Here is a 9548-nt window from a genome sequence, read left to right as displayed (position 1 = left end):
AGACAAAGTTAATTATTATCATGAAATGTGCAAAGACCTGGAGTTAGAAAACCAAAAGGGAAGAACACGCTTGGCATTTCTCAAGCTGAAAGAATTGGAAGAAAATTTAAGCCTTGAGTTGCAATACTGAAAGATTCCATGGGTAAAATATTGACTGATGCAGAAAACATCAAAAGAAGATGGAAGGAATACACAGAGTCACTGTACCAAAAAGAACTGGTTGATGTTCATCCATTTCAGGAGGTGGCACATGATCAAGAACCAATGGTACTGAAGGAGGAAGTCAAAGCTGCACTGAAGGAATTAGCAAAAAACAAGGCTCCAGGCATTGATGGAATACCCACTGAAATGTTTCAGCAAACAGATGCCACACTGGAGGCACTTACTCATCTGTGCCAAGAAATTTGGAAGACAGCTACCTCACCAACTGACTGGAAGAGATCCATGTTTGTACCCATTCCAAAGAAAGGCGATCCAACAGAATGTGGAAATTACTGAACAGTATCATTAATATCACAGGCAACCTTGCTGAAGATGATTCAGAAACGGTTGCAGTAGTATATTGACAGAGAACTTCCAGAAATGTAAACTGGATTCAGAAGAGGATGTGGAATGAGGGAAATCATAGCTGATGTCAGATGGATCTTGGCTGAAAGCAAAGAACACCAGAAAGATGTCTACTTGTGTTTCATTGACTATACAAAAGCATTTGATTGTGTGGATCATAACAAATTATGGATAACATTGAGAAGAATGGGAATTCCAGAACACTCAATTGTGCTCATGAGGAACCTGTACATAGAACAGGAGGCTACCATTTGAATAGAACAAGGGAACAAGAAGGGAGTGCATCAGGCTTGTATCCTTTCACCATACTTATTCAATCTGCATGCTGAGCAAATAACCTGAGAAGCTGGACTATATGAAGAAGAAAGTGGCATCAGGATTGGATGAACTCATTAACAACTCACGCTATGCAGATGACACAACCCTGCTTGCTGAAAAGGAAGATGACTTGAAGCACTTACTGATGAAGATTAAAGACTACAGTCTGCAGTATGCATTACATCTCAACATAAAGAAAATGAAAATCCTCACTACTGGACCAATAAGCAGCATCACTATAAATTGAGAAAAGATTGAAGTTGTCAAAGATTTCGTATGACTTGGTTCTACAATCAACACCAATGGAAGCCGCAGTGAAGAAATCAGATGACATATTGTACCGGGCAAATCTGCTGCAAAAGACCTCTTTCAAGTGCTGAAGAGCAAAGATGTCTCTTTGAAAACTAAGGTGCACCTAACCCAAGCCATGATGTTTTCAATAGCTTCATTTGCATGTGAAAGCTGGACAGTGAATAAGGAAGACTGAAGAAGAGTGGATGCTTTTGAGTTGTGGTGTTGGCGAAGAATGCTGAAAGTACCATCGACTGCCTGAAGAACTAACAAATCTGTCCTGGAAGAAGTGCAGCCAGATGCTCCTTGGAAGAGAGAATAGCCAGACTTCGTCTCACCTACTTTGCTCATGGTGTCAGAAGGGACCATTCCCTGGAGAAGGTATCATGCTTGATGAAGTGGAGGGTCAATGAAAAAGGGGAAGACCCTCAATGAGATGGATTGACAACAGTAGCTGCGATGGGCTCAGGTACAGCAAGGAGTATAGGGCTGGCACAGGACCAGGCAGTGTTTTGTACTGTTGTACACAGGGTCACTATGAGTGGGAGATGACTTAACAGCACCTAGCAACCACAAAAACAGACCAGTCAATTGGCAGTAGCCCCTTGAGCCCCAATCTCCCCTTATCCAGTTCCCCTGTTTTACCTTCTTCACAGCCTATATCTGAAATTATCCCGTTTAATCATTTGTTGACTTGCATATGGTATGCATCCACCCAAGGAAGTCAAACTCTATATGGGCAGGGATCTTGTCTTACCACTGCTGTTTTCCTGTTGCAGGGAACAATGTGGGCACGACTCAGTGCAAAGTTGGTGACTGAGTCAATGACCCTTAGAGCCTGGGAGCTGGGCTCTGGGCAGCACATGTGGCTGGGGAGGATCTCTTCTGTTTCTCACTGCCCCTCACTGCCCTCCCATTTCTACCTCTAGGCTGGGAGCTCTCCCAACCCTGGGCTCTGCCCTTGGCTGAGTCATTTCTTGTCCTCAGGCCTGGCTGCAGGCAGGGCATGCAGGAGGAGCTGGGTAAATGTTTGTGGTGCTAAATTGGACCTGTCTCAGCAACTCACCACCCCTCACATCTGAGGAGCCCCAGGGAAGGGCCGGCAGAGAGAAATGAAAGAAGTCGAGCTGTGGGTTTCAAAGTTGGCCCTTTCAGTGCAGATGAAAGCAGAGGGAAGGAAGCCAGAGCAGACAGAAGCTTGAGAAGGGGAGTGGGCCGGCTCAGCCCTCCTCCTCCTTTCTTCTGGGTCTTGGTTTCCTGATGTGACAATGCCCTCCCAGTAGAGGTCAGAGGCCAGGCCAGAGGCCAAGGGGTGTTTAAAGACTAGAAAGACAGGCAGGGTGGAAGGCAGAGGCAGCAGCTCAGAGGCAGTGGCAGGACGGTTTTGGCAGTGAGGGGGGTGGAGGCAGCAAAGATGCCCTGGGCTTCTGGAGAGGGTCTGAGCCCCTCAGGCTGTCCTGGAGACCCTGCTCACTTTCCCCTTCCCTGCCCATCCCCCTCAGTCCTCTCTCTGATCTCTCCAGTATAACCATCACTGTCCACTCTGCTCACAGGCTCACCATCCCTCCTCTGCCTCCATATGTCTGCAGGCTGCTCCTCCTCCCAGAATGCCCTTCCCTGCACCAGACCCACACGTCCAGCTCAGTTCAATTCCTACCTCCTCCAGGAAGGCTTCCCAGACCCCTGGGGATATTTCCCACCCTGAGAGCCTATGGACACTTGCATAGGATGGCATCCTTGTGTCTCTTCACATAGGACTGCCACAGGCTGTGCACTGCACAACTCCAGAAGCCATTCCCAAAGGTGACAATGGGAATGCTACCTTCTGGAATCATACACTATGGAGGTCCTCAAGGTAACCTCCCCCCTTCCCCAGGCCTGGCACAGAGCTGGGCACGTAGTCGGTTCAGGAACCATTCATTGACTGACTGCGTGCGGGGGGTGGGGGGGAGGTTGAGAGAGGAAGCCTAGCTCCCTAGAGCCTCTTCCCCACCCACTCAGGCCTGGCCACTCCTGACCTCCACCTCCTCCTCTGAGTCACTTTATGCTGTAACTCTTGTCCCCTCACCGATCTGTCCTTTTACCTTGTTCCATCCTGTGAAGCAGTCAGGGACTCCCTCCCTCCCTGATCCCTGCAGCCCCCAAACCCTTCCAGGGATACCAACAGTGTAGGTAGCACTTCTCCTCCCACTTCCTGTCTCCACCCCTCCTCTCTGTCCCTCCCTCTGTCTGTGTCTTTCTGTCCCTTTCTGAGATTCTCTCTAAGCCTCCTGTTTCTACATTGCCAGTGAGGCCTCTCTGTGTCTTGGTTTTTCTCAGCCCCTTTCCTCCAGCTCTCCTCTCTCTGATCTCTCCCTCTCCTTGGGGACCTCTCTACAGTTCGGGGCCTGTTTCCCTGTGTCTTAGCTCAGTCTTCCTCTCGTTCTACATTCCATTCACTCACCACATAGTGAGTATCCACGGACTGCCGGGCAAAAAAGACTGGGCCCTGAGGATGCAGCTGTGAACAAACAGACGCAAATCCCTCCCCTCATGGAACTTATACTTCAGTAGAAGAGACATACAGTGTCATCAGAAAAATAAGTCGCATGTTGGATAGTGACAAGGCCAATGAGGGAAACTTAAGATGGGCTGTGAGGGCTCGGGGAGGGGGTGGAATTTTAGAAAGAGTGAACAGGACAGGCCTCACTGAGATGGTGTGGGGTGCAGGAAGTAAGGAGCCATGGAGATACCGGGGCGAACACTCCAGGCAGAGGCCTGGCAGCTGCTGAGGTCCTGAGGGAGGTGACTTGGTGGATCTGAGGAGCAGGGAAGAGGTGGCCTGTGGGGCTGGCGCAGAGTGAACTCGGAAGGGGAGGTGAGGTCTGAGAAGTCGCAGGGCAGCCTGATCACGTGGGGAATGAGGCCCATTGTGGGGGCTTTTATTCTGGGCAAAATAGGCCCCTTTGGAGCGTTCTGAGCAGAGCTAGGCCTTGCCCACTGAGCAGCGTCAGTCTGGCTCCGGGGTTGATTCCATGTAAAGCAGAGCGAGGACAAAAGCAGGGAGACCAGAGAGGAGGTACCTGCCAAGGTCCAGGAGTGAGAAAATGGCACCCTGGGCCAGGGTAGCTGCTGGGGGTGGAGAGAAGTGGTGAGATTTCAGGTATACTTTTAAGGATTTTAAGGTATTTTATGGATTTTAAGGTATATTTTAAGGTATTTTAAGGATTTTAAGGTATATTTTTAAGGACATGGCAGGATTTGCTGATGAGGAAGGTGTGAAAGAAAGGGTGGTCAGCTGGTTCCTGTGCCCAGCTGCTAACTGAAAGGTTGGAGGGTCGAGTCCACCCCATGTGCCTCAGAAGGAAGGGCTGGCCATCAACGTCTAAAAAAACTGACCACTGAAAACAGTTCTACCCGGACTCACACAGGGTTGTCAGGAGCTGGGTGTCCTCATGAGTTGGAGTGGACACGGAGGCAACTGGTGTGTGAGAGAAAGAGGCGTCTCCAGCAGCTGGGCCCCGCAGCAATTGTTGGGGTGGGGCTGTCATCAGGGAGGTGGGGCTGACTGAAGGAGGAGTGGTGTGTTTGCTTTTCTGCGGCTCAGTTCTGAACATGTTAGTTTAAGGTGTCTAAACGGATTCCACTTGGGGAGCGGAGGGAGAGGTGGGGCTGGAAAAATGGCTTTGGGAGCCCTGGGCAGAGGGATGAGACGGCCTCAGAGCACGGAGAGAGGGCGTGTCCATGGAGAGAGGGGGACATGCTGCGGCACTGCTAGTTGTCGGTCACCCTGCTTCTCCCTCCTCCTCCTCCTGAGGCCCCCTCTCTGTCTCTGGGACTTTGTCTCACCACCTGTTTCCGCGCTCTGTTTCCCTGCCCGTGTCTCTCCATCTCTGCGTCTCTCCCCGCCTCCCCTCCCCCTCCCCGCCCGCAGTCCCCTCCCCCTCCGCCCTGCAGTCAGGGCGCGGGGCGATGGCGGGGTAGCAGGCAGCTGGCGTCGGCCCCGGGCGGGGGTCTCACCGGACGGGCCGGTTGGCGGCATCGGGGTCCCGCGCCGTCACCACGCCGACCAGGGAGCCCACCTGCGCGTCCTCCTGCACCTCCAGGAGGCCGGAGGGCGGCCGGAACTCGGGGGGCTCGTCCACGTCGGTCACAGCCACGCGGATGATAGCCTGGTCGCGGAACGTGCCCAGGTCAGCGAAGCGGGGGTCCACGAACTTGTTGAGGGCCTCCAGGACCACGGTGTGCACTGGCTGGGACTCGAAGTCCAGGCGCTGGGGGTCAGGGGACAGAAGGCTAGTTAGTGGGCTGGGTCTGCTTCAACAGTGACCCCAGCCCAACCGGCAGATTCCAAGCCCTATTGGTCTCTGAGTCAGGGAGGTAGCCCCAGAGAGGGCCAGACTGGCCCAAAGCCACACACTGTGACCCAGCAGGGGTGCACCACCAATACCAGCCCTGGGACCTCTGGTGGCATAGTGCCTAAGGCATTTGACTGCTAACCAGAAGGCTGGTGGGTGCACTCCTGGGAAGGAAGACTGGGCAATCTACTTCTGTAGAGATACCGCCTCAGAAGCCCACAGAGGGGTCACTATAAGTCGGATGGAGGGCAGTAAATTTTAGTAAGGGGTTACAGGTGGGGAAATTGAGGCCCTGAGGGGAGAAGGTCTTGCCTAGGGATACACAGCCAGTGAGGGCTAGGAGGGTACTGACCTGTGCACCCAGACTTCTCACCTCCCAGCACAGTCTGCTGGGGGATTTCCTGAATTTATTTAACAGACACTTACTAAGCACTTGGTGGTCCAGTGCCTAAGGCATTTGACTGCTAACCAGAAGGTTGGTGGTTCAAACCCACTAGCCACTCCGTAGAAGGAAGACTGAGCAATCTACTTCCATAAGGATTTACCACCTTGGAAACCCCATGGGGGTTGCTATGAGTTAGAATCAACTCCATGGCAGTGGGTTTGGTTTTAGGTTTTGGGTTACCAAGCACTCACTACGTGCCAGCACTTGAACTGTATTAACTCACATAATCTTACCACAGGCCTAAGGGGCTCATATTGTTACCATTCCCACTTTACAGATGAGGGAACTGAGGCCCAAAGATGCTCAGTAACTTGTCCAATGCCACTTAGCAGTTAGTCTCCAGCAGAGGCAGGATCTGAACCCAGACAGCGTGCCTCCAGGGTCCCTGCTCTTAGCCCCATGAAAGCAAAGGACACTGAGGCCGATATCACACCGACTTGGGTTCAAATCCTGGTTTTGCTGTTGACTAGCTGTGTAACGATGGCAGCCTGTTTAGTCTCCCTGGGCCTCAGTTGGGAGGATTAAATGAGAGAGGCCTCCCCCAGTACATGCTGTTGTGGGGTGCCGTCAATCTTGACGCATAGCGATCCTATGTGTCAGAGCAGAACTGCCCCATAGGGTTTCCTAGGCTATAATCTTTGCAGGAGCAGATGGCCAGGTTTTTCTCCCACAAAGCCACTGAGTGGGTTTGAACTACTGACTTTTGGGTTAACAGCTGAGTGCTTAACCATTATGCAACGAGGGCTCCTTCCCTGGTCCATAGGATAGAGTAAATAATGTAAGTTGGAGCCTGAATCAGCCAGATAGCGTTTAGAGCTTTCCTCTTAGATCTGCCTACACCCAGGCAGGAGGAGCGGTGCTTCCTTCCACCCTGCTAATGGGTGACCTTCTGATGAATTAGCTCCATGTCTATGTGTTGGCACTGGCCTTCTACAGACAATGTCTTAAACCCAAAAGAAATGCTGGTGGCAGAACTGCAGTCACCTCCATTACGTGCTTGGGTACTGTCTGAGTGGCAAGAGTGACATTCCTAGACACCCACGGACAAGTGCCTGTCCTGTGTGTAGGGACCCTCCCTTTCCCCCTGATAACTCCCCAGCTCTTGTCCCTGTGTCCCTGCCAGCCCCTGGCAGTGGCTGCCTCCACCCTCCATCCTGTTGCCTGGGCAATGAGGATGCAGGCAGGCAGGCAGTGGCCTGGCCTGGGAGTAAGGGATGGGCTCTGGAGCCAGGTCATCAATCAGGCGGGGGCGCTGCTCTCCCAGCCAGCACTGCCTCCACAGAGACACTTCAGGTGTCACTGCCAGAGCAGAGGGCTCAAGGGGGGCAGCACCGGGGATAAGCAAGCGCTGGAGTCTCCAGGCTGGGATTGGAGCCTGACTCTACTGCTCTGTGATGCTGGGCCTCTCTGGGCTTCAATTCCAGATCTGTGAAATGGGCTCATCTTGCAGTGAGGACAAATGGAGCTTTGAAGACTGCAAACAGCATAATACTGAAGAAGGCAGATTTTGGAGCCAGACTGCCTGGGCCCACATCCCTGCTCTGCTGTGCTAGATGCAAGACAGTGGGTAAGTTACTTAACTTCTTGGGGCCTCAGTTTCTCACCTGTAAAATGGCTCATAATAACACCTTACAGGAGCTCTGGTGGCAAAGTGCCTAAGGCATTTGACTGTTAACCAGAAGGCTGGCGGTTCAAACCAGAAGCAGAAGCGTGGTGGGTTTGAGCCGCCAGCCACTACTCTGAAGGAAGACTGGGCAATCTACTTCTGTAGAGATACTGCATCGGAAACCCAAGGAGGGGTCGCTATGAGTCAGGGCCGACTCGACGGCAGTGAGTGAGTTTAACAGCACCTTAGAGAGTTGCTGTAGGGACAGAATGGGTTAATACATGAAAAGCAGTGAAGGGTGCCTGGCACTTTAGGAAAAAGTATTAGCTGTTACAGTAAAATCTACAAAAGCTTCCACTAAGGCAGAAACCTTACAGGTCAGAGAAGGAAAACATCAATATTTTCCCCTAAAACAAGCGATAGGAAAGTGCTAAGACTGCACCCCATCAAAGGTGGAAAGGTTGTGCGACCCAGAGAACAAGGCAGTGCTGTTGAGTTGTGGCCCTCATAGCTGTCACGGGATTACCCTCTGGAAAGCAGCTGAAGGAACTGGGAGTGGCCCCTATCCTCAAACCCTCAGTGGCAGGTAGAAGTAGGTCATTACGTGCTTGCTGGGTGGACAAAGGACCGTCCCAAGCCAAGGGGCAGACATTTCACGGATCCCTGGAAGTAGAACCCAGGCTGAGAGGAGCAGATTTAGGGGAGATAGGTTCTGGCTAAGTGGGAGCAGAAGAGCTGGACAATGTCAGGGAGTGTGCACCCCATCCCTGGAGGTATGCAAACATTTTATGGGCCAGTGCCAGGGGATTCAGATAGCCCCCCACCACTGGAGTATGGACTTAGAGTGGAGAGTGTTAAAGATCAGTGCAGCCCTGAGTTGCCAAGCCCATGACCAAGTCCTGGAAGATAGGAATTTTCCTTTTTTCTGGCCTCCATCCCGTTCCCCTAGGGATGCTCAAGTTTGCAGTTTTAGCTTCTGGTTTCTGAGCCGGTCAGTGGGCGAGGGAGGCTGTTAGGAAGGAAAGAACTTTGGATTCATCAGACCTGGGTTCATATCCCAACTCTGCCTCTCACAGGTGTGATTTCAGGCAAGCCCCTTTACTCTCTGAGTCTCTGTTTGCTCATTTGTAAAAATGGGATAATGACACTCCCTCCAGTGAGAGGCATGGGGATTAAGGAAAGAAGTGTGACGGGCCTGGCATGGAGCTGCAGGGGCAGATCAGAGTCCACAAGCGCACAGACACAGGTTCAGACTTCCAGAGCATCTGAGGCTGCATGAACCCCTGCAACTACTGCCCTGAGATAATCTTTAACCCTGAAACGTGAAGCCAAAAATATCCCTGAAGCCTTCTTTAAATGCAACAACAGTCTGGCTTCACTAGTAAAGAATGGCTGGTGAGCATTATGCTATTCTAAAGAACTTACTATGTGGGATCAAATTGTTAACAGTAACTGGGAAGGTTACAAGGGAAGCTTAGGGGGAAATTGGTCTGTGTCAATAGGGTAGGGACAGATCAGAAAGGGAGGGTGGGAATGGCTGCGCAATCTGAAGAATGTAATCAATGCCAACTTGTAAAAACTGTTGAATTGCTGTATGTTTTGCTGTGCATATTTCAACAATTGAAAAGAAAAGAGGAGCACATATACAAACCTAGATTGAATGCCAGCTCTGCTAACCAGCTGTGCAACCTTAGAGAAGTCACTTAACCTCTCTATGCCTCAGTCTCTCAGCTGCAAACTGGGAAAGATGCCATTAAGTGTTTTCCTTGCTTGGTCCTGGGTTGTGGGAAGACCTAAACCTGGAGGTGTGTGTGTGGGGGGGCGGATTTGGTTGCTCAGGGGCTTCCCTAACGCCTCGGCCCCTAAGGCCTGCCGCCCCATCCCTCCCCCACCCTTCCCCCACTCCTTCAGGGCAGCACACCTTCTGCACTAAGATGATGGCCTCTTGGGTGTCACTGTCCGTGGTGACCTTGAACACGTCTCC

The 9548-nt window shown here is 51.7% G+C and overlaps 1 protein-coding gene across 1 annotated transcript in view; it reads right to left on the bottom strand.

Annotated features, from left to right (window-relative positions):
- CDH22 (cadherin 22) overlaps positions 1 to 9548 on the bottom strand; it is an 87071-nt gene that overhangs the window by 34706 nt on the left and 42817 nt on the right. Inside the window, exons 5-6 of the mRNA XM_007938438.1 lie at positions 9486 to 9544; positions 5176 to 5429 (exon numbers count right to left, since the gene is read on the bottom strand). Of these exons, the coding sequence (XP_007936629.1) occupies positions 5176 to 5429; positions 9486 to 9544 (313 nt within the window). The remainder of the gene's footprint in view (positions 1 to 5175; positions 5430 to 9485; positions 9545 to 9548) is intronic.

Source organism: Orycteropus afer, unplaced genomic scaffold (genome assembly GCF_000298275.1).
Source record: "Orycteropus afer afer isolate SDZICR_OR568_19922 unplaced genomic scaffold, OryAfe1.0 scaffold00049, whole genome shotgun sequence".
Lineage (NCBI taxonomy): Eukaryota > Metazoa > Chordata > Mammalia > Tubulidentata > Orycteropodidae > Orycteropus > Orycteropus afer.
Note: the sequence above shows the minus strand (reverse complement) of the source record. Positions and strands in the feature narration are given on the sequence as shown.